This window comes from Bos javanicus, chromosome 11 (genome assembly GCF_032452875.1).
Source record: "Bos javanicus breed banteng chromosome 11, ARS-OSU_banteng_1.0, whole genome shotgun sequence".
NCBI lineage: Eukaryota > Metazoa > Chordata > Mammalia > Artiodactyla > Bovidae > Bos > Bos javanicus.
The window spans coordinates 3,025,411-3,048,950 of NC_083878.1; the positions used below are offsets into that span (position 1 = coordinate 3,025,411).

Here is a 23,540-nt window from a genome sequence, read left to right on the forward strand (position 1 = left end):
TATCTGATTTTGAGAATGATGCCCAAAGGCTGGCCTCCTGATCGTTAACATCCAACCTCCAGGAGAGCTTTAGGAATTAACCACCTTCCGAAATTAGGAAGATGCCTATCTGCATCCTTCATCCCCCATTCCCCAGGGATGGAGGGATGGGGGTGCTCATTGAGGGAGCACAGCTTGGGAATCCCAGCCTGAAGGCCCTACACAGTCACCCCGGCTTGACATTCACCCCAGAGGCCACAGGCCTGACCATTCCAAGCCCCACGACCTGCAGGCTCTGGGGCTCCTTGTTGCTCCTGACTTACTCCAAGTGTAATTTTCAGGCAAGCTGAGTGAGGTCTGGGAAGCCACTTCGGAAGAACTGGGAAAGCTTAGGACTCGGCCTTAGTGAGGACCACAGGCATAGGAACAGGGAGCTAGACTCGGCTCTGATCGCCAGAAACAGGCAGCTTCGTGCGTGAGAATGTTCCCTGTGTTGCTTGTCTACGGCACTCCTTCCCACCCCACTCCCCTCACCAGCAATTCAGTTCCTGTGTCCTCTCCAACAAAGCCACGCCAGGCTGCAAAGGACGCAGCAAACCCCACAAGCCTGCGTGCCTGTGCCCACAGCGCGCCACCTCTGTGAGGGGTGCCAGGGACAGGCTCTGTGGAGGTGGGTGGGAGCAGCTGGTTGGGCGTGGTCCTGTGCGGCAGGGGTTTTGGGAATGGCAGCCTTAAGCTCCTGAGGCTGTGACGTGTGGACAGCCCTGCCATCCCTGGGGTGGCGCCCTGGTGGAGGCGGGCAGGGGCTGGGTGCTCACCTTGTGGTCGAGCTGGGCACTGGCTTTTGGCTGTTGCTCCTGGCCAGGCAGCACGGTCTCAGGGCCCAGGTACCGCCTCAGGGATGATGGCCTCATGAGGCTCAGGAGCTGGCAGAGCGAGGACAGCTGGGGAGGAGAAAGGGGGCGTCACTCACGAGTTCTTGGGGCGCTTCGGGAATGCGTGGCGGGGATACTCCGGCTGGCAGGAATATGGGCTCTGGAGCCAGACCGTTGGCTCCTCTCCCTTGGGAGTCGTGTGGCCTCTTGGAGCCTGTCCCCAGCTGTGGAGTGGAGACAAGCTCCCCCATTCTTCCTGGGGGAGGAGGCTCACGTGCTCATAGGTACTGGCCCAGGGCAAGCATCCTTGAGACCAGGGGACCCCAACCTCTGGGATCTAATGTCTGATGATCCGAGGTGGTGCTGATGTAATAATAATAGAAATAAAGTGCATAATAAATGTAATGTGTTCAAGTCATCCCCAATCCCCGCCCCTCCAATTCAACCAGTCCATGGAAAAACTTTCTTCCACAAATCTGGTTCCTGGTGCCAAAAAGGTTGGGGGCTGCTGCTTCAGACAAGTGAAGGAGGACGCGCAAGCGCTTTAATCCACAGCCCGGGACTGAGCAGACACTCGGTTTAGAAGAAACAAGACCAGAAAGAGGGTCTCCGCCGCCGCCGGACAAGACCTTCCCACTCTGAGCTACTGCTGCTCAAGCCCACTGGTTACTATGGGGGTTGTCAACCCTATAGGAAATCAACTCAATATTCATTGGAAAGACTAGTGCTGAAGCATCAATACTCTGGCCTCCTGATGCAAAGAGCTGGCTGACTGGAAAAGACCCTGCTGCTGGGAAAGATCGAAAGCAAGAGAAGACGACGCAGGATGAGGTGGCTGGATGGCATCACCGACTTGATGGACATGAGTTTGAGTGAGCTCTGGGAGTTGGTGATGATCAGGGAGGCCTGGCGTGCTGCAGTCCACGGGGTCGCTAAGAGTCAGACGTGACTTAGAACCCGAACAACAACAACACAGGGCTTTCAATGCTCTTGAAAGAAAAGAGGCTGAGAACTGCCCCCAAGCCCATGTCTGAATGTAAATGATGACTGCACTCATCACATCCTCCCCAACCCCTCCAACCTTTTTCCTTCCAGAGAATTTAAAAGCAAATCTAAACCTCAGATCATTTTACCCACAAAGATCTTCTAACAGAAAAGGATAAGGACTTTTTTCCCCTTGTAAAGTAATCACATTATATTCTTGCCCAACACAACTAACAAGTATTCCTTACACGACCCCACACGTGTGCTCAGGTTTCTCTGATCGTCTCAACAATGTCTGCACGCAGTTGTTTTGTTGGAATAGGATTCCCCAGGAGGTCCACACGGTGCCCTTTGGTTATTATGACACTGGGCCTGCTAGCCGCCCTGCCCTGCACCTAAACCGCCCACCCTCTGTGAACGTGGGCACACGCAGCTTCCTAAGTCAGGGGTCTGCAGCAGGCTACCCTTCCTGCCCAGCCCTTGCACCTGGTCTCGGCAGTCTCGACTGGGCCCCAGCAAGGACAACCAGCTGCCCCAGGGCTGACTGAAGGCTGGGGCTCCAGAAGGCAGGCAAGTCTTGGGCCCCTCTGAGGCTGCCTATAGCCCTGGGGAGGGAGGACCCAGAACGAAGGTGTGGGGCCAGGGAGGTTCACAAAGGCGCCATCTCTTCAGATGTAGCAGGTGTGGGCTGGCCCAAAGGGCGAGGGCTAAGCCCTGGGCCAGCTCCCGCCTGATCACAGCCCGGTCCGGCACACCTGGCTTCCTCCCCAGCTCAGCCGCAGACACCTGCTCAGCACCTCGGCCAGTCACGGGCTGAGACAGCCCACAGGAGCAGCTGGGCTGGGTGAGGGCTAGGAGTCAGGCCCGGGGCCCTTGGCTGCTGGAAGGCGGCCAGGGCTTCTTGGCTGAGCGTCTGATCCCTGCAGAAAGGGAGAGCAGGCAGTAGGGAGACAGAGCGGGGAGGTTCTGGGCAAAGACAGGCACCATCTGGATTCTCACCAAAACCAGGGCTGTGCTGCCTTGCTCAGGCCTTCCAAGTCTGTGGATAGTTTCCACAACAGTCCTGCCTGCTCCAGGCTCACAGCTGTGCACGCACAGGGCGAGCTTAGCAGCCCACAGCCCCAGAAGCAGCCCTCCGGCGGGCAGCTCCACCCCGGCCAGGACCCTGGGCAAGGGTGGGGGCAGGCAGGGGCCCACAGGGCAGCGGGCTGGCTGCTCCCATGTTTTTCCTCTCCAGGAAAACAGCTTCGCTCTGCTCAGCGTGGCAAGCTGCTGCCTTCTGATTGCTTATTCTCTTTTGTTCCCAGCTCTGGCAGCCCCAGCCATTCCCTCTCCAGCAGACACACCCTTCTCTGGGATGAGGACTTATTTGGGCCGCGTGGGTCCCCGGCAGGGCCAGGCTCTGACCAGCACGTATCCCCGCTCCACCCCTACTGCTGAGAGCTGTCTCTGCAAACAGTCAGCCCTTCAGGACAGACATCCCCCGGCAAGAAGCAAACTATCACCCAAAAAGGCAGGCCTCCGCTGGCCTCAGCGGTTCGTCTGGCCAGAGGCAGCAGACCGTTCCCAGCCAGGCAACTGTCCACACAGCGGTCACTCCTGTGCTCAGACCCCAGCATCTACTTCTGTTAGCTCAGTGGAGAAGGCCAGGACCTGAACATATTATTGACCAGAGACGTATTCATATGTCTGTTGATACCCGACCTTTATGAGCTGCAAAAGTTTCAATATTCACTTATCAGAAACTAAGGCCACAGGAACTAGTTTCTGCAAAAATCCTCTAGTCAGTAATGAAAGTGTCTGCAAGGCCCAAAGTGCCCCTACTGTTCCCCGGAGCCTGTGCCCTGTGTGGACCTTCTGACTCGACACTGCGTGGCGGCCCCGACCTTCTTCCAGCCTTCTGCCGCCTCCCCCTCCCGTCTATCCTGCGGGCCCACAGCACCTGCACTTGCTAATCCCCTTCCGGCATGACTTTTGTTTTCCAAGCAGTTAGCACCTTCTGACACTGGACAGGAGGCAGTGATCAAGATCATCCCCAAGAAAAGAAATGCAAAAAGGCAAAATGGTTGTCTGAGGAGGCCTTACAAATAGCTGTGAAAAGAAGAGAAGCAAAAGGCAAAGGAGAAAAGGAAAGATACACCCATTTGAATGCAGAGTTCCAAAGAACAGCAAGGAGAGATAAGAAAGCCTTCCTCAGTCATCAATGCAAACAAATACAGAGAAACAATCGAATGGGAAAGACTAGAGATCTCTTCAAGAAAATTAGAGATACTGAGGGAATATTTCATGCAAAGATGGGCACAATAAAGGACAGAAATGGTAAGGACCTAACAGAAGCAGAAGATATTAAGAAGAGGTGGCAAGAATACACAGAAGAACTATACAAAAAAGACCTTCATGACTCAGATAACCATGATGGTGTGATCACTCACCTAGAGCCAGACATCCTGGAGTGTGAAGTCAAGTGGGCTTTAGGAAGCATCACTACAAAGCTAGTGGAGGTGATGGAATTCCAGTTGAGCTCTTTCAAATCCTAAAAGATGATGCTTTGAAAGCGCTGCACTCAATATGCCAGCAAGTTTGGACAACTCAGCAGTGGCCACAGGACTGGAAAAGGTCAGTTTTCATTCCAATCCCAAAGAAAGGCAATGCCAAAGAATGCCCAAACTACCGCACAGTTGCACCCATCTCACATGCTAGCAATGTGATGCTCAAAATTATTCAAGCCAGGCTTCAGCGGTATATGAACCATGAACTTCCAGATGTTCAAGCTAGATTTAGAAAAGGCAGAGGAATCAGAGATCAAATTGCCAACATCCATTGAATCACTGAAAAAATGAGAGAGTTCCAGAAAAACATCTATTTCTGCTTTATTGACTATGCCAAAGCCTTTGACTGTATGGATCACAACAAAGTGTGGAAAATTCTGAAAGAGATGGGAATACCAGACTACCTGACCTGCCTCCTGAGAAACCTGTATGCAGGCCAAGAAGCAACAGTTAGAACTGGACATGGAACAACAGACTGGCTCCAAATAGGAAAAGGAGTACGTCAAGGCTTTATATTGTCACCCTGCTTATTTAACTTATATGCAGAGTACATCATGAGAAATGCTGGACTGGATGAAGCACAAGCTGGAATCAAAACTGCCGGGAGAAATATCAATAACGTCAGATATGCAGATGATACCACCCTTATGGCAGAAAGTGAAGAAGAACTAAAGAGCCTCTTGATGAAAGTGGAAGAGGAGAGTGAAAAAGGTGGCTTAAAACTCAACATTCAGAAAACTAACATCATGGCAAATAGATGGGGAAACAATGGAAACAGTGAGAGACTATTTTGGGGGGCTCCAAAATCACTGCAGATGGTGATTGCAGCCAAGAAATTAAAAGATGCTTGCTCCTTGGAAGACAAGTTATGACCAACATATTAGACAGCATATTAAAAAGCAGAGACATTACTTTGCCAACAAAGGTCCATCTAGTCAAAGCTATGGTTTTTCCAGTAGTCATGTACAGATGTGAGAGTTGGACTATAAAGAAAGCTGAGCACCGAAGAATTGATGCTTTTGAACTGTGGTGTTGGAGAAGACTCTTGAGAGTCCCTTGGACAGCAAGGAGGTCCAACCAGTCTATCCCAAAGGAAATCAGTCCTGAATATTCATCGGAAGGACTGATGCTGAAGCTGAAACTCCAATACTTTGAACCACCTGATGCGAAAAACGTGTCTCATTTGAAAAGACCTTGAGCTGGGAAAGACTGAAGGCGGGAGCAGAAGGGGACAACAGAGGATGAGATGGTTGGATGTCATCACGGACTCAACTGACATGAGTTTGAGTAAGCTGTGGGAGTTGGTAATGGACAGGGAAGCCTCGCGTGCTGCAGTCCATGGGGTCGCAGAGTCGGACACGACTGAGGGGCTGAAGTGAACTAGCACCTTCTGATATGTGATGCCATTTACTTGTTTGCTATGTTTATTATTATCTGCTTGTCCGTCCCTACTAGGATGTCAGCTCCACGAGGGCAGGGGTGGTCCCTGCAGTGTTCCCAGAGCCTCGTATAGCAATGGCGCCTGGCACAGCTGTGCCCCCTTATCCAAAGTTTCACTCTCCATGGTTTCAGATACCCGTAGTCAACCAAGATCTGAAAATGTTAAATGGAAAATTTCAGAAATAAATAATTTGTGGGACTTCCCTAGGGGTCCAGTGGCTAAGATGGGGTTCTCAATACAAGGGGTGTGGGGTTTGATCCCAGGTCAGGGAACTAGATCCCATATGCCACGAGTAAGAGTCCACGTGCTGCAACTATGACCTGGCTCAGTCAGGCGCCCACAAGCAGCCTGCACCGTACCTCCCGTGGAGAGCAGGGGCTACTGTGTGTGCTTAATACGTGTTTGCTAAATGAGTGAACAGATGAACAGCAGGTCAGGTCTGCAGCTGGTCTTTCCACAATAGATGCAACTCTTTGTCCCCCTTGATTTCAGCCGTTTGAAGCCTATATTTTCCAAACTCCAGACTGGAAGGCACGGCTTGACAAAAGAGGCTTATGGTGTTGCAAGAGGTGGCCTGGGATAAGAAAGAAACTCCCGATTTCTCTCCAAACCTGTTCTGCCTATATCTTGCCTGTCTTAGTAAAGGGCTTCTCCATCCTGCCAGTTGCACAGGTTCTGGAGCCCTCCACGTCTCCTTTCTCTTACATTCTACTTCCCGCTGGCTGTACTTGGGAAATGCGCCAAGAACCTAACCTGCTCACCACCTCCGTCACCATCTCCCCAGGCCACATGGCCAACAGCTCTTACCAGGATTACTGCAACTGTCTTCTTCTACCCCACCCTAGGGGCGCTAGTGGTAAAGAACCCACCTGCCAATTCAAGAGACAAAAGAGATGCAGGTTCGATCCCTGGGTCCGGAAGATCCCCCGTAGGAGAGCATGGCAACTCACTCCAGTATTCTTGCCTGGAGAATTCCATGGACAGAGGAGCCTGGTAGACCACAGTCCATGTAGTGACATGGAGTTGGACATGACTGAAGTGACTCAGCATGCATGCACCCCACCCCTAACAGTCTAGTCTCAATGCAGCAGCCAGTGTAATTGTAAAAGATTTTTATGAATCAAGTTATGTCTCTCCTGTTATCAACACCTTCCTGCAGCTCTCCACTTTGGCACGGAAGTCCAGCTCTCTCCTGAGTCCCCACTTACCCCTCTGGCCTCAACGCCTCTTGCTCCACTCTCAGCCCTCTGCTGCAGCCACACTGGCCCTGCTTTTTCTCTCATCTAAGAGGCCTTTGTCTGCTCCAGTGCCTTTACACATGCTGTTCCCTCTGCCTGGAATGTCTTCCCCCCAAGAAACCTGTGTGACTTCTTCAGGTCTGTGCTCAGATGTCCCCTTCTCTGTTCATTACTATAAAGCAGCGTCTTCTCCCAACACTCCCTTCTCCTCCCTTCTCCTCTTTATCAGGCTTTATTTTTCTCCACAGCACTTAGCACCATCTGGAATGCCAAAGATTTGCTTCTGTCCTGGTGCCTGTGTCTGTCTCCCGGAGAGTTCTAGGAGGGAGGGACTGAGCTCTGTTCAGGGCTGTGTCTTCCACACCCTGAGCTGTGTCTGGAGCACACTGGTGCCTGGAGTCCAAACCCTGCTGTTTCTGGGATATTCTCAGGATTCACAGGAGCAACAAGAAAGAAGCAGTTTGATCCTAAGACTCTCCTGGAAGATGCAAGCCTTGGGGCTGGTGTGTTCCAACCACCTACAGAAGTCCTGTCCCTCAGATTCAGTTCTCCAGCACCCGCTTCTGCTCCTGGGGCCTTAGGCTGCAGCCTCAGACAGAAACGCAACCCATCCAGGCCCTGAGGGCTCCTCCTGCCCAGCAATGCCCCGAAAACCCCTGCCTGGGCACTCACCCCAGACCTTCTCCTCTGGTGAGCCCGTTCTCACCCCTTGAACTGCCCTTCACGGTGAGTCAATTGCTAAGGTTTATCAAGCAAGTAAGACAGAGATTCGATCCCTGGGCTGTGAAGATCCCTCGGAGGAGGAAATGGCAACCCACTCCAGTATTCTTGCCTGGGAAATCCCATGGACAGAGAAGCCTGGAGGGCTACAGTCCATGGAGGTCACAAGAGAGTCAGACATGATTTAGCGACTAAACAACAACAGCAAAAATCAAGCCTGTATATATGGATGAAGGAAGTGGGAGGGCTGGCCCTTGTCCTCCTGTCTGCCGTCTGGGACCAAAGTTCAAGGCACCAGCTGGGTGCATCGGCATGAAGCAGCAGGTATGGTTCAGGCTGTCCCCACAATGGGAGCCGAGGAGGAAGGGGCTGGACGAGCAGAGGCGGCACGCTGCAGGGGTCCAGGGCACAGACTCTGCAGTCAGGGCACCTGGGTTTTGCATCCTAGCTTCACGGTTCTTCCACCTCGTGACCCTGAGAAATTTCCTAGTTGTACCTGCCTCCGTTTCCCTATCTGTAAATGTGGATGGCATCACTGACTCAATGGACATGAATTTGAGCAAAGTCCAGTAGATGGTGAAAGACAGGGAAGCCTGGTGTGCCTCAGTCCATGGGGCTGCGAAGAGTGGGACGTGACTGAGCGACTGAACAACAGCAAAGCGGGGACAAGAGAACCAGACCTGACCACTGGGCCTGCTGCAAGAGGCGAGTCCTGTACAGGGCACCGGGGCTCAGCTGTGCTCCGTGGCACGTTAGAGCCAACACTCTGGTTGGCATGTGATGGGTGGAAAGGAAGAAGTGCCCTGGGCACAAAGCCGCGTGCAGAGGGCGGCCAGGCTGGCCTGTGAGGAAGGCGGGGGCAGCCCTGGCAGCCAGGGCTTCGAGGAGAAGTGGGGAAAGGGGGCATGTGGGCGGGACGTGGGTGGCTCTGGGCTTGAGGCGACCCTTTGAAGGCGTGTCTCCTAAGGAACCGTCTGACAGGCCCAACTGGAAAGGGGAGCGCTTGCAGCCCGGAGACCTGGGAGGAGGCCGTGCGGCCGCCCTGGGCTTGCAGGGAGGACAGACGGGGAAGTGCACAGGAGGGATGGCTGAGGCAGACCCCAGCCGGTCCGTCCTCCCCTTCCATCTGGCGTGGGTCTGCACGCGCTGCACTGCCCGCCTGCTGATGGTCTCAGCTCCTCTGCACAAGCACTGACTCATCCTTCAGGACCTGGTTCAGGACGTCTCTGGAAGCCACTTGGCTGCCTGGGCCAGAATTAGTCATTGTGTCCTCAGCCTGGCTCGCTCACAGCCTCTCCTTTGAGGTTGTCTCCGGGTGCGGAGCCTGTACACGAGAGGTGCACCACTGGGGTTTCATGAATGCATGGTGGGCATGCGGGCAGGTGGGTGACTGGTGTGGCAGGACAGTCCTGGAGCTGGGACCCACCGGGCAGGGCTGGGCCTGGCCGGACAGGCTGGGAGCACCCACGCCAGCTCTCCCTGGGGGAGGCCTGCCTCCCACCCCCGCCAGCCCTGCTCACCTGCCTCCCCTGCGGGTCCCCCCCAGGCCCAGACCCCCGGCGCTCCCCCTACACCACTCTCCTCACCCTCTCTGGCCTTCATCACGCTCCCCACACTCTCCGCTGCACAAGCTCCAGCCAAAAAACAAATCAAAACAAAACCCCAAGCCTTGACCTGGCCCTGACGCTCTAGCCAGCCTGTGTTTTCCTGGTTGCTGCCAAGTGCCACCAGAAGGTGGCTACTCCCACCCCCCACCTGTGGCCGGTCCTGCCTTTTCCGATCTCGACACTCTGGCCTCGCACCTGCTCTCGCTTCTCTGCAGAGTTCACAGGTTGCCCTGCAGTGCCTGTCTGTTAGGCTGCCCCCGTCGCCCGGGGCCTCCTGGGACCACTGGTCTCGCTCCCACCGCATCTCTGCCTGCCCTGCACCTGTCTGGTCCCTCTGTCCTCTTTCTCGCAGAGGCTCTGTCATCAGGCCCAGTGTGCAGGCCACCCCTCAACTCCTCACTGTCCTTCCCAAGCTCTCTGCCTGGGGAACCATCCTTGAACACCCTGGAGCTCAGCCCTGGGTTCCCTCAGCCCACGAGTGTGTGCTGAGGTCCTGTGTGTGCCAGGTACTGTGCTAGGAGCTGACAAGCAAGAGTGAGCATAGACCATTTGGTCCTTGCACTCAGGGAGCTGCTCTTGGGTGTGTGTGTGTCTCTCTCTGTGTGTAACATAGACCCTGAATAAATTAAAAAATTATTCAGGAGGTGAGCATCATGTGCTGTGTGTGCTTAATCGCTCAGTCATGTCTGATTCTCTGCGACCCCATGAACTGTAGCCCACCAGGCTCCTCTATCCATGGGATTCTTCAGGCAAGAATACTGGAGTGGGTTGCCATTCCCTTCTCCAGGGGATCTTCCTGACCCAGGGATCAAACCCAGGTCTCCTGCAGGTGAATCCTTTACCAGCTGAGCTACCAGGGAAGCCCAGTGAGCACCATGAGTAGGTGCTGATGCCAGGGCACTTTGGGTTGGGTGGTCAGGAAAGGCTTCCTGGAGGAGGTGACACTTCAACTGGAACTGAAGTGACCAGAAACTCCTGCCAAGCTTGCCCTGCGCCTTTTGCAGGGGAAAAGCGTGAAAGGCAGAGGGGGCAGCCGGGGCAAAGCCAGGGCCCACTTGGATGAGCCCACCCAACCAGTCACCTTTCTGAGCTCCTGCACTGGGACTGTGGTCTCTCAGGCCACCCCACCCCAGGAGGGTCCAGAACATTCTCGGCACTCTGGCCAAGGGGTGATGCTGCCGTGCCGTGTGCACCCCCAGTGACTAGAGACTCAGCCTTTCCCTGGGACTGCCTCGCCTGGCTCACGCGGCGGAGCTAGATGGCTCAGCTGTCCCCGGCAAGTCTTATGGGTTCCAGGGAGACTACTGGGGTTGGAGGCAGGTAAGAGCATTCTCACCTTCCCCCCAGGCCCCCCAGGCCTCCCCCCACCCCACATCCTGGGCGGTTGTGACCCACGCTGCCTCCAGGGCCCCTTAACTACTGCTCTCTGAGCTGCAAAGAGATTGCAATCAGAGCTTCCTGGAGAGAAGAGGAAAAAGGAAAGAAGACCCTTCCTCCCCGCTGCGCCCAGCACGCTGACATGGGAGAGCAAGGAAAGAAGGCCCTTCCTCCCCGCTGCGCCCAGCGCGCTGACATGGGAGAGCAGGCAGTGCTCACAGCCGTATTCGTTTTCACCTTCGTCGTTCTTCCACCTATAAACGTCACAGACGCTGGGGCTGGGGAGGAGGGAACGGGAGTTGGAGGCCAGCAGGCGCAGAGTTTCTGTTTGGGAGATGGACAGTGGTCCTTCAGAATGGTTAGAGCTCTGCACTTAAAACTGCTAAGATGGGGACTTCCCTGGTGCTAAGCGGCTAAGACTCCAAGCTCCCAAGGCAGAGGGCCCGGGTTCAATCCCTGGTCAGGGAACCAGACCCTGCATGCTGCAATTAAAGATCCTGCATGCAGTTGCTGGGGGTAAGGGACAGTTAGGGAGTTTGGGATGAATTTGTACACAGTGCTATATTTAAAATGGATAACCAGTAAGGACCCACTGTGTAGCACAGGGAGCTCTGCTTAATGTTATGTGGTGACCTGGATGGGGGGCGGCTTTGGGGGAGAATGGGAACATCTATATGTGCGGCTGAGCCCCTTTCTGTTCACCTGAAACTACCACAACATTGTTAAGCGGCTACACCCCAATACAGGACAAAAGGTTTAAAGTTTGGAGGAAAAAAAGATCCAACATCCCCAACTAAGGCCCAGTGCAGCCAAATGAGTAAATATTCCTTGGGGGCCCTGATAGTTAAAGACTCTGCCTGTGGTGCAGGAGGCCTGGGTTCCATCCCTGCGTCAGGAAGATCTTCTGAAGAAGAGAATGGCAACTCACTCCAGTATTCTTGCCTGGAAAGTTCCATGGACGGAGGAGTCTGGCAGGGCTGCAGCCCATGGGACACAAAGAGCTGGACACGACTGAGTAACTAACGAACACACACGAAAATTGTTAAGGTAGTAAAAAAAAAAAAAAAAAAAGTCAAAATAGTAAATTTTATGTTATGTATATTTTACCACAGCTTTAAAAAAAGCAATACCGGCTTCCAGCTCATTGCTTTATCCTCAGTGGCTGGCACAGAGTAGGCGTGCAGAAAGCGACTGTTAGATGCAAGGATGTGAGCAGAAAAGGCAAACCCACCTTGAACTTCCCTGGCCTGAGGCTCCCAACCTTCAGGAAAAGTGGCAGGAGGGGCTGGCCGGCTTCCCCCAGCCCCCAGAGGATGCTGAGGCAAACACTTACCTGGGCCTTCTCCTGCCAGAGAGAGAGCCTCTCTTGCTGGTTCAGCAGCCGTGCCATGACCAGGAGGCTGAGCTGGCCTCGAAGCTGCCTGCGGGAGAAGGGGAGACAGGGACTGAGGGCATGCACTCTGCTGGGCTTGTGGGGGTTAAGGTCGGGGAGTGGGCAGGGAAGTGCAGGACACACACCGAGAGGGAGCAGAGCCCCTCTGTCTGGGGAATTTTAGCTTTCTCCTTTGGTTTCCAGCATTTATGATTTATTTTAGAAGTCATAAAAAACATGCCAGATGGGAAAGTTTAAAAATAAGCAAAAAGAAAATAATTAATGAAAAAAAAGGTGGTGATTTCAGAGGCTAGCATAGTAGTGTTTTTCTTCTTAGTTTTTTCTTTTTCTCTATAAGTCTGTGCTACACAGAGATACCGTTCAACCACTTCTGTACAGACCATCGTCCTTTTTTTCCTTTGCAGCGTTAAGATCTTTCAGCCTGTGGAAGGTGGTAGAAAGTGGGTGATCGGGGCTGGTGAGGCCACATTTTGTTGTTTTTTTTCCACCCAGTATCCAGTGATTTTTCTTTGGAGAGTCCCCTCACTCCCACCCCCAGCCCAGATTCAGGTTCCCAGGCGAGCATGTGAGCCGGGCCTGGCCCATCAGCCCCTGTGTTCAAGCCACTTCGAAGGGGCCTCCAGGTCTCGACTGGGACCAGTGGAGTGAGTGCTCTTCCAGCAGGGCCACTAATCTGTTGGGAGGGGCTTCTATAGTCCCTGGTGCCCACCCTGCCTCTCTGGGGGGCTGGGGCAGGGGTCAGGGAGGCTGGAGGATGAAGCAAGTAGAGATACAGCCCTCCCTGCCTGAAGCCTCCAACCCCCAGACCTATGCAGTCAGCGGATAAAGTCCCCTTTGCTTCTTCAGCAAGTCTGAGCTGTGCTCCTAAGACTAGCGCCAGTCCTGACTGATTCCCTCAGGGTGGAGTGGGTACCGGCTCTTCTACAGTAAAGCCTTATAATGGGGATTTCAGATGCTAATGTTTATGGCTCTGATTTTTTCTTTCTATTTTATTTTTTAAATTATGAAAATATGATAACACACTTACAGGAGACTTGGAAAATACAGAACAAAGTTACACATAGCTCCACGATATATTTGGAGAAGGAAATGGCAACCCATTCTAGTCTTCTTGCCTGGAGAATCCCGTGGACAAAGGAGTCTGGTGGGCTGCCGTCTATAGGGTCACACAGAGTTGGACACAACTGAAGCAACTTAGCAGCAGCAGCAGCAGCAGCCACGATATATTGGGGCTTTCCTTGTAGTTCAGTAGTAAAGAATCCACCTGCAACGCAGGTGACCAGGGTTTGATGCCTGGGTAGGGAAGATCCCCTGGAGAAGAAAATGGCAACACACTCCAGTATTCTTGACTGGAGAATCCCACAGACAGAGGAGCCTGGCAGGCTACAGTCTATGTGGTCGCAAAGAGTCAGACACGGCAGTGACTAAACCACCACCACCATCACTATGTATTACAATGATTTTTTAAGTAGATTAAGATTTTTAATTCGAGTTTCAATATCAAATTCTCAAAAATTAATAGAATGGATATACAGAAAAGTAGAAGGATACAGTAGGCCTGAAAAGCACCACAAACCAATTCAATAGCATTAAGATTTACATAATTTTCACGCAAGTAGGATACAAATTCTATTCCAGTTTCCATAGACTATTAACTAGGAGATTCTGGAACATATCCAGGGACATAAAACAAGGTGCAAACTCTTCATGGTCTAAAGGTATTAAAATCATAGAATCTGTTATCAGTGGAATTATATTAGAAATCAGTATCGAAAGATAAGTGAAAATAACCCACATATTTTCAAGTGCAATGTGACATTTACCAAAAGAGACCTTTGACTTAGTCGGGCTCTGGCTTTCATGGGTCCCTGAGGGCTGGGGTGAGTAAGGGGAGAGAGAAGAGGGGAGTAGAGACCAGAGGATGGGACTGGGGGTGGCAATGGCCAGGAGGGGCTGGAGGGGGCGATGGGAGGCGGGGTGGGAGGGTTACATCTTCCTCACACTTCGACACATTTGTGGCCCCCACGGGCAGCAGAGGTCAGCCCCTGACATGGATTCTGCTGTGGCCACAGTCTCTAATTCCCACAGAAAGCTATCACCAGAAAGCCCGACGACCGAGGTGGATGTGCGCGTTTGTGTCCCCTAGAGCCGGAGGAAACCGAAGGAACATGGTGGAAAACACTTGGGTCAGAACCAGCTCCATAGAGGAGACATGCCCTCGAGCAGCAACACTGCTGGAGGGACCCCGCGGGCGCCCCCGCCCCCATCCCGGAAGGACACCACAAGGAACAGAAGGGTGGCACAAGGGGACGGCAGGCTGCAGGCAGTCCTCGGAAATGGCGTCTCCCCAAAGAAGTACTTGGGGGAGGCAGGACTGAGCCTGGCGCCCCCTCAGCGGGGCTGAAGGCGCCCCTGCAACTCCCCCAGGGCCTGCACCCATCCTGGCCTCATGTGGCGGGGGTGGGGAGCTCCTGGGTGGTGGGGAACGGAGGTGGGAATGGCCTCCTCCAACTTCCCATGGGGCTGAGCAGGTGGTACCTGAAGCAGGCACCTTATTTATATTCTTATTCAAGAAAATCAGAGGAATCAACAATGCAAGAAGCTCTTGATCTAAAAAAACAAACAAAAAACAGCATCAGGCAGCAGTGCCCCTTACCAGAAGGGCAGCCATGAGAAAGAGCAGGGGACGCTCCCACACAGCTGGTGGGGACACAAACGCGCACACCCAGCTCAGTCACCTGCCGGGCGAGACCTGCTCACCCACAACCCAGCAGTCCTCCTCCCTGGCACAGAGATACAACGCAGGAAAAAACAGAGAGGCAGACGTGCAATGTCAGTCCACGAATGGACAGACGACTGGACTCCATCTGCAGCACTCAACAACCATGGATGAGCCAGGATTCCTTCCACCCAGCAGCGTGGGTGACCTCACAGCGCTGTGCGGAAGAAGCCATTACAAAAGAGTACATGTGTATGATGATTAAGTACAAAAACGGGGATCCTGCTATCCTTGGTGGGGGGCAGGTTCTGTTCACGTTTCATTTTATTTCTTTTCTTTTTTTTTGGTCCCACCACATGGCTTGCAGGATCTTAGTTCCCCGACCAGGGATTGAACCTGTGCCCAGCAGTGAAAAGAGCCCTAACCACTGGACCGCCGGGGAATCCCCTCCTTTCGTTCTGGGTGCTGCGTGTGTTGGACTTGTGAAAACTCGCTGAGGACACACTTATAGTCGGTGTTTTGTTTGTATGCTGCAATTCAATAGAACGATTACTTAAAGAAGTTCAGCTGGGTGGGGGTGGGGGTGGGCTAAGGATTGCCCAGTTTAGCCAATAAAAATACAGGTGGTTGTTGTCGTTCAGTCGCTAAGTGGTGTCCAACTCTGCGACCCCATGGACTGGCAGCATGCCGGCTTCCCTGTCCCTCACTATCTCCCAGAGTTATAGGATGATATAGGATGCCCAGTTAAATTTGAATTTCTTATAGATAAGGAATAATAATATCCTACAGACAAGGAATAATTCCTTAGCATAACTTCCTCCCATGTGATCTTTGTGTTGTATCTGGCGTCCCTGAGAGAGATCAGCCATCCTGGACTGGCAAGAGCTGCCATTAGGCAGCGCAGGGCCCTCTCTGACCCTGGTTCCCTCTGCAGAGCGCGTCAGTGTTCCCACCGACCACCTGAGTCCTGGGGAGAGGCAATCCCACCTGGACTCCGCCAAGAGACAGAAAGCAAGAGCCCCTCATCCAGCGCCCCCCATACCAGCCTTCTGCGGGTGAAGGCAGGCAGGGCCCCGCCCCACATCCGGAGCTCCACCCCGTCTCTCCTTGGGCTCCGCCCACCACCGCAGCACTGTCTGCCAGAACCTGCTCTCCAGCTGTTCCCCGCCAGCCCGGCCCGGCAGCAGCTGGGCCGGAGCACAGTGGGAGGTAGACGGACCCTGCAGCCCCTCCAGCCGCTGCTGCAAGGCGAACTTGCAGCGGGAGTCAGAAGTCCAGCATCTGGGCTTCATTAACCCAAATCCGAGCCTTCGGCAGCGCTCTTGCCCACAGCGGGAGGGGAGGGGCCGACCCTGGACGGGGGTGCAGGCAGAGCCAGGGCTGGTTCCAGGAGGAAGAGGCGGACAGAGCTGTTGTCCGGGGGTGAAAAATAAAGAGCAAAGCGCTAGAAAGAGCACCGAGGGGACGAATGGATGAAAGAAACCCACATCTGCGGGCGGCGTTCCCTGCTTGCCCACTGCCTTTCATCCCCACGGCCCTTCTCTGCCTTCTAAACACAGTCCCCTGCCCTCTCAGTTCCCACTGGGACACAGACAGGGAGACAGGACCGGTTTTCAATTTTACACTGAGAAGTTACTGGTCAGAGGAGGAAAAGCCAAGACTCATCCCAACCACCACCCAAACTGCACAGGGCGCAAGCAGGGGCGGGGGCAGGGAGGAGGGTGGGAGTGGGGCGAGGCCTGCGGCTCGGGTGGTTGACCCCACCCGGGAGGCCTCCCAGGAACTCAAAACAGGCGGACAAAGGAGGACGCAGAAAGCCCTGGAACCTTCCCAGCTACTGTCATATAAGGCAACGGGCTCAGCCCACTGCGCTCACACCAGGCCAGGCCCCTTCAGCGGCCTGCCCCCTCCACCCCGCGGGCCGCTGCAAGACCAGGACGCTGGATCAGCACACGGAGGGGCCTAAGGCGCAGGGAGGTTTGGAAATGACTTTTCCAAACCGACAGCAGAGCCCGGTCAGACGTGGAGCACAGGCGCTCAGTTTCCCAGCCTCCAGCCTCTCTCCCCCCAGGTCCTGCAAGGGGCAGCCTGCTGGGGCCCTGGGGGCAGCAAAGGCACCATGCCCGCAAGGGCCAAGAGGGTGCCAGGACCACCACACAGGTCAACGCAGCCCCTTCAGACGGGAACCAGGCCCTGCCGAAGCTGAACTGCCCAGAAAGGCCATCGGGCATCTGGCCAAATGTGTGAGCGGCCTTTTCCATGTCTCCAGGGCAGTTCAGGAAGCAACCACTGCGGCTGGTTCCCGGTGGAAACACTGCCCAACACCCTGCCCCAGGCCAACAGCGGGCCTGCCTCTCCTGGGCCGCTCAGGCCCCCTCACCCGCACTGCCTTCTCTCAGCCACCTGCCCCCCGGTCCTTCCCCTGGAGTCTCCTGTCTTGCATGTGAGTACGTGTTACCCGGGCAGGCAGATGGGGGCCTGGGCTCAGAGATGCGGGTTACCTCCTCAGACGTCTGCCCGGTCATCTCACACCCACTGGGGCACAAACATGAACACAGCACAGGGCTGACAGGAAGAGAAGGCGGCATGCAGCCAGCCTCGGACCCACACAGGGGGCTCCCACCGGGCAACGTGAAGGAGCTGTCTATGATCGCTGGCTTTGCCATGACTTATGCCCACAAGTGCTGGCCATGCCAGGGGAGCCAGATACGAGGCAGAACACTGTACGGTCCCACTGGGACCCGAGTCTGAAGCTCAGCACAACAAATCCATGGGACGAAAGCTGCCGAAGTGGTTCTTTTCGCAGAGCGAATGCCTGGGAGGGGTCCAGGGACCTTCTAGGGGAGCAGGTGTTTCTGGCTGGTGGCGCAGTGGTGGCTGCACAGACCTGGTGCAGTGCCCAGTGTCCACCTCTGATATGTCCTCTCCTGCATGTACATTATAACCAAACAAGAAGGTGACTGTCCTTAGCAAACAAAGTTCACATCGACAGTCACATCTGGACTGCCATCCTCCTCTCTCCCTTCCTCCCTCCCTTTCTCTCTTTCTGGTATTATGATGAAACCTAGACCCCTAACAACACCTGAAAAGTCACCTGGTCTCGTGTCCTGGGACCCGCATATCGGTCCATTCAGTCAGGGCCTCCGCATACTTGAAGAAAAGTCGCCAGGGACTTCCCTGGTGGTCCAGTGGCTAAGACTGCGCTCCCAGAGCAGGGGGCCCGGGTTCGATCCCTGATCAGAAAATTAGATTCCACATGCTGCAACTAAGACCCAGCACAAATAAATAAATATTAAAAAAAAAAACAGTTGCCATACTTCGCACACTATCCCTTCCCTCTGGTGCAACAGCTACTCTTCTGGCTTCTGGAATCTTTTTGCCATTCTGGGTGGCTTCTTCTGAAAGCCCGTGAGGTTGTTGACATTCTTTCTCATCCAGCAAGGCGCTCAGAACTGAAGTGGACCCTTATTTTGGGGGGAGCCCCTCGACGCTACGCTCTTGACAGGTTGAGCCCAAAGTCTAGTTCACACACCTGACTGCCCAATCCCGTTTCCTAGATCCTGTTCTTCATTGTGCAGCTCAGTCTTTCTCTCCCACTCAGCCCATCATTATGGTCTTTCGAGATCTTCGGGGATCTTCACTGTCAGTTGCCTTCATGTTATGTATGAACCCGACCACTGTTCTGTTAATGGCCTCGTCCAAGACCTTGGGTCTGTGCTGGCCCACCTGTCAGTGGAGACAGAGTTCTGGGTGGTGCCCAGACCTGTCCTCCAGGTGGACTCTGATGGCCAGTGGCACCTTCTGACGACGAGTCCGTCTAATTGGACATCACCCTTCAGCCCACGCTTCTGTGTGTTGTGGCAAGATAGGAAGTGCATCTCCATCAAATGCCCTACAGAATCCAGACAGCCCTCTCCAGGGTATTCTGGTTAGCCTATCAAAAACTAAATGCGGCTAGGCTGGCATGATTTATTCTTAGGAATCCTAGAGAGCAGGGCTTCCTTTTCTATGTATGCGCTCACAAGCTTTCCCCTGGGGAGTTCTGTTGAGGAACACGTCAAGTCCACAGCGCTGAGTGAAGAAGGACACTCTTCTTCTTCACCCCCGGGGAGCTCTCCCTTCCCCAGAGGTCTCTGTGGAGTCAGGGCACCCCCACGTCGTGCAGGACGGACGTGGAGGGGACCTCAACTCATCCCACCCAGTTAGATGCTGCCATCCCGTCTCCCCCTGCTATTACAGGCTGCAATCCCCTTTGATCAATATTCTAGTCCAGGTGAAAAATTAGGCTCCTTCACAAAGAAGACAGAAACAAAACAGGAATTACATGGTGTTGTTCTCTCTTCACCAGGGTTATCATTTCCCTGTCAGCCCAGAAGAGTGCTCCTTGCACCAAAAATAACTACACAGGGGACATCCCTGGCGGTCCAGTGGTTAGGACTCCACGCTTCCACTGCAGGGGGTGTGGGTTCAATCCCTGGTCAGGGAACTAAGATCCCACATGCCTCTCAGTGTGGCAAAAAAAAAAAAAAAAAAATATATATATATATATATATATATATATACACACACACATACAGAAGCTCCTTCCGTGGGCTTTAGCTATTCCCAAAAGAACTGTCAGCGGTTCATCTGGTTCATGTTATTTTTCCATGTGCCTTGCCTTCTTTCTCTCCTGTATCTTTCAAGATCCGAGATCATGCATGATGAGCTCTGGGTGCAGACCTTGCCGTCTCTAGATATTAATACTTCCTGCTTTTTCCTTCGCTGGGTCCATTTGCAATCCATGTTCAAAGTCTTACTGTAGGATCTTCTGGCCCACCGGAGCCACTCTGTCTTTGGAATCTGCTACTAAAAAATTCTCGCTCTCTCTGCTTTTTGAAATCTGCCCTTCAGAAGCCAGCTCTCCACCAGCAAGCTCCCTCTTCTGTGCCAGGATTCCAGGGACCCAGAGTGCAAAGTCACAGCCCCTGTCCTCAGGACACTCACAGCCCAAGGCGTCAACCAAGGGCACCAACAACCAGGACTCTGCATCCAGAGGTTTCTACAAAGCGGAGCTGCCTCCTCGGAGCCTAGTCTTGGGGTTGAGGAAGCACCGACCAGGCAAAGAGGCTTTTCGGCCAAGAGGAAACAGACTGAAACGTTCGAGACAACTGCTCCTCATGGGTTTGGGTAGTGGCACAGCTTCTGGATAGGGCTGGAGTGTGGAAGCCTGCAGGGGTTGAGGGGCTGGGGAACATGGAGGGACATGGAAGGTTCTGGAAAGCAGACAGGAAGGCCCTAGCACACCAGGCAGGGCTGTTTGAATTTCATCCTGGGCACAGAAGTCTGAAGGATTTTAAGCGAAGGAGTGACAGGGCCAGATGTGCACCAGGAGCAGGATCCCACTGCCAGACAGCATGGGGACGGTCACAGTGGTAAGAGATTGGAGATGGCGAGCTTCAGCCAGCCTTGGAGGGTGACGTGGAGAGGCAACGGTTGTGGGAGATGGGGCTGCTTGAAGGACACTGGTTTGTACTCTCATTTTTCACTGCTACGCTCCACTTTGCCTTCAGCTTAACACCGCATCCCTGGTTGAGGAGGTTGGGGAGAGCGCGGGCAGCACAGCAGTGTTGGTGAGTTGATCGTTTGCGCTTAACTAGTCGGCAGACAGAGGCAGTGGCACCCCCTCACACAACAATACGCCCTCCTTCCCGGGTCGGTCTGGGCACCGAGCCCAGTGGCTCAGCCGCCAGCGAGGGAGGGGGGACAAGGCCACCAACACGGGGGCATGGCGAGGGGAGGGGGCAGCCAACTGAGACCACAGGAAACATAGGGCAGCTGTGGAAAAGAGTTAGGGGCTCTTTCCGATCCAGTTTGGAACGGCTGCCAAAACCCACGCTGAAGTGGAAAGAGGGGCGGGGAGGACAAGCTGTGTGCAAGAGCGGACGAGAAATGGGGACAGGCTGGGTGGCACAGGCGTGGGGGAGGGGGGCGGGTGCGTTTTCTAGAGGCACTCCCTGGTCCTTGTTGAATTTTGTCCAATTGGAGTGCTTTATCTATTCAGAAAAAAGAAATACAACTTCTAAATAAATGAATAAATAATATCCGCCCCGATGAGGAGCCCTCTTTCTCAGCAAAGTGCTCAACAGCAGGGTTTACCCTACGTGGTGTGTCTGTTCGAAAGCAGGTAAGTCTGTTCCACGATATTCACTCCGAGTATTTAAGGAGCATCTGCCAAGGGCACCGGAGCCCCAAAAAGACACCCTCTGAAAGACACTGACTCCTGGAATCCGAAATCGCAGCTTGGCTAACAGATGAAGGGTGTCTAAATTCAGGATGTGACAAAAGCAGTTTCAAATCTTTTGGGAAGTGACGGATTATTAAGACTGAAAAGAATTGGTATTGGGTCACTGGCTCTTTGAGGGTGGGGAAAAACATCAAGTTAGATCCCTGTTTCGTACCTACAAAAAATGGATTCCAGATGGGATTAGGAGCCAAGAGAAACAAAGTTATATAAGTACTGAAAGAAAATAGAACACAATATTTTTATGCTCTTGGGGTGGGGAAGGCCTTCCTTTTTAAGCTAGAAAGATTCAATTACAAATCAACCCTCTGTACTATGTACAGTAACTTTTCTGAAAGTCTGAAACTACTCTGAAATGAAAAGTTTACTGGAAAAGGAAAAATAATCATTTTGTGAAAGGATAAACACAAAGGTTTAAAAAGGACAATTCACAGGCTTAGGAGAAAACATGGTGCCCCAAACATACATAATAAGCAACTTACAAATCAATATAGTTAAGAAGAAGAGGGACTTCCCTGGTGGTCCAGTGGTTAAGAGTCTGCCTTGCCATGCAGGGGATACAGGTTTGATCCCTGGCTGGGGAACGAAGATCCCACATGCTGTAGAGCCCCTAAGCCTGACGCTGAACTATTGAGCCTTCACACCACAACTAGAGTCCGTGAGCTGCAGCGAAAGGTGATGCAACGAATATCCCACATGCCTCAGCTAAGACCAGATGCAGCCAAATAAATAAATATGTAAAAAAGAAGAAGAAGAAAAATTACCAGATTAAAAAAATAGGTTAGGAATATCAAGAGATAATTTACACCAAAGGAAACACAGAAAAAGATTCTCAGTTTCACTGGCAACCAGGGAAATGAAAATCAGAATCACAGGATGAGACTTTTCACTTACCAGATTAACTAAAACTTAAAAACAACACTGAGAATGAGAGTGCTAATCAGAGTGTGGAGAAACAGGCATGTTCATGTCTATTATTGATTAGTATGGCTTCTTTTTTGGAGACCAAATTTTAAATATTCATACTTTAGGATGGCAGTTTCAAAGAACTCATCCTATCGAAGTATTTGCAGAGATGCACAAGCTTGCATACTGGACAAACATGATAACCAGGGACCGGCTGCACGCACAGCCGGGGAATACTGTGCGGCTATGGAACATGAGGCAGTTCATCACACACACGTGTGCAGGCACACCTTGGAGGAATTACAGGTTTGGTTCCAGACCACCACAATAAATCGAATACTACAATAAATCAAGTCACATGAATCTTTTGATTTTCCAGTGCATATAAAAGTTGTACAGACCAGGAGAAAATATTTGCAAATGATGTGATTGGCAAGGGTTTAATTTCCAAAATATACAAACAACTATAATTCAATTAAAAAAAAAAACTCCCAAACAATCCAATTGACAAATGGGCTGAAGATCTAAATGAGACATTTCTCCAAAGAAGACATACAGATGGCCAATAGGCACATGAAAAGATAATAAATATTGCTAATTATTGGAGAAATGCCAATCAAAACAACAATGAGGTACCACTTCACACCAGTTATAATGGCCATCATTAGCAATTTTGCCAACAATAAATGTTGGAGAGGGTGTGGAGAAAATAGAACTCTCCTACACAGTTGGTGGGAATGTAAATTGGTGGAGCCACTATGGAAAACAGCATGGAGGTTCCTCAGGAAACTAAAAATAGAGTTGCCAGATGATCCATCAATTCCATTCCTGGGGATATATCCAGACAAAACTATAACTGGAAAAGATACATGCACCCTCATGTTAACGGCAGCACTGTTTACAATAGCCAGGACAGGGAAGCAATCTAAATGTCCATCAACAGATGAGGCGATAAAGAAGATATGGCACATATATACAACGGATACTACTCAGCCGTAAGAAAGAATGAGATGACGCCATTTGCAGCAACATGGATGGTCCTAGATTTACCATACTAAGTGAGGTAAGTCAGAAAGACAAAGACAAATGCCATATGATATCACTTTATGTGGAATCTAAAATATGACACAAATAAACATATCTACCAAACAAAAACAGACTCAGACACAGAGAACAAACTTATGGTTGCCAAGTGGGAGGAAGCTGGGGGGAGGGAAGTACTGGAAATCTGGGATTAGCAGATATAAACTGTTATATGTGGGATGGATAAACAACAAGGTTCTACTGTATAGCTCAGTATATATATTTAATATCTTGTGATAAACCACAATGAAAAAGAGTATGAAAAAGAATATATATATGTATAACTGAGTCACTTTTCTGTGAAGCAGAAATTATTAAATAAATAAAATTATTTCAAAAGTTGTATTAATTCTGTAGTCTATTAGTGTGCAACAGCATTATGTCTG

General features: G+C 52.3%; 1 protein-coding gene across 7 annotated transcripts in view; it reads right to left on the reverse strand.

Annotated features, from left to right (window-relative positions):
* Positions 1 to 23,540, reverse strand: part of FAM178B (family with sequence similarity 178 member B) — a 109,138-nt gene that overhangs the window by 18,781 nt on the left and 66,817 nt on the right. For 6 of the 7 annotated variants that reach the window (XM_061431556.1, XM_061431554.1, XM_061431555.1 and 3 more), the window contains exons 13-14: positions 12,104 to 12,191; positions 798 to 923 (exon numbers count right to left, since the gene is read on the reverse strand). In XM_061431556.1, coding sequence (XP_061287540.1) covers positions 798 to 923; positions 12,104 to 12,191 — 214 coding nt within the window. Of the gene's footprint in view, positions 1 to 797; positions 924 to 2,837; positions 3,102 to 12,103; positions 12,192 to 23,540 lie in introns of those variants that run through there. The other variant, XM_061431557.1, reaches the window with a different exon arrangement.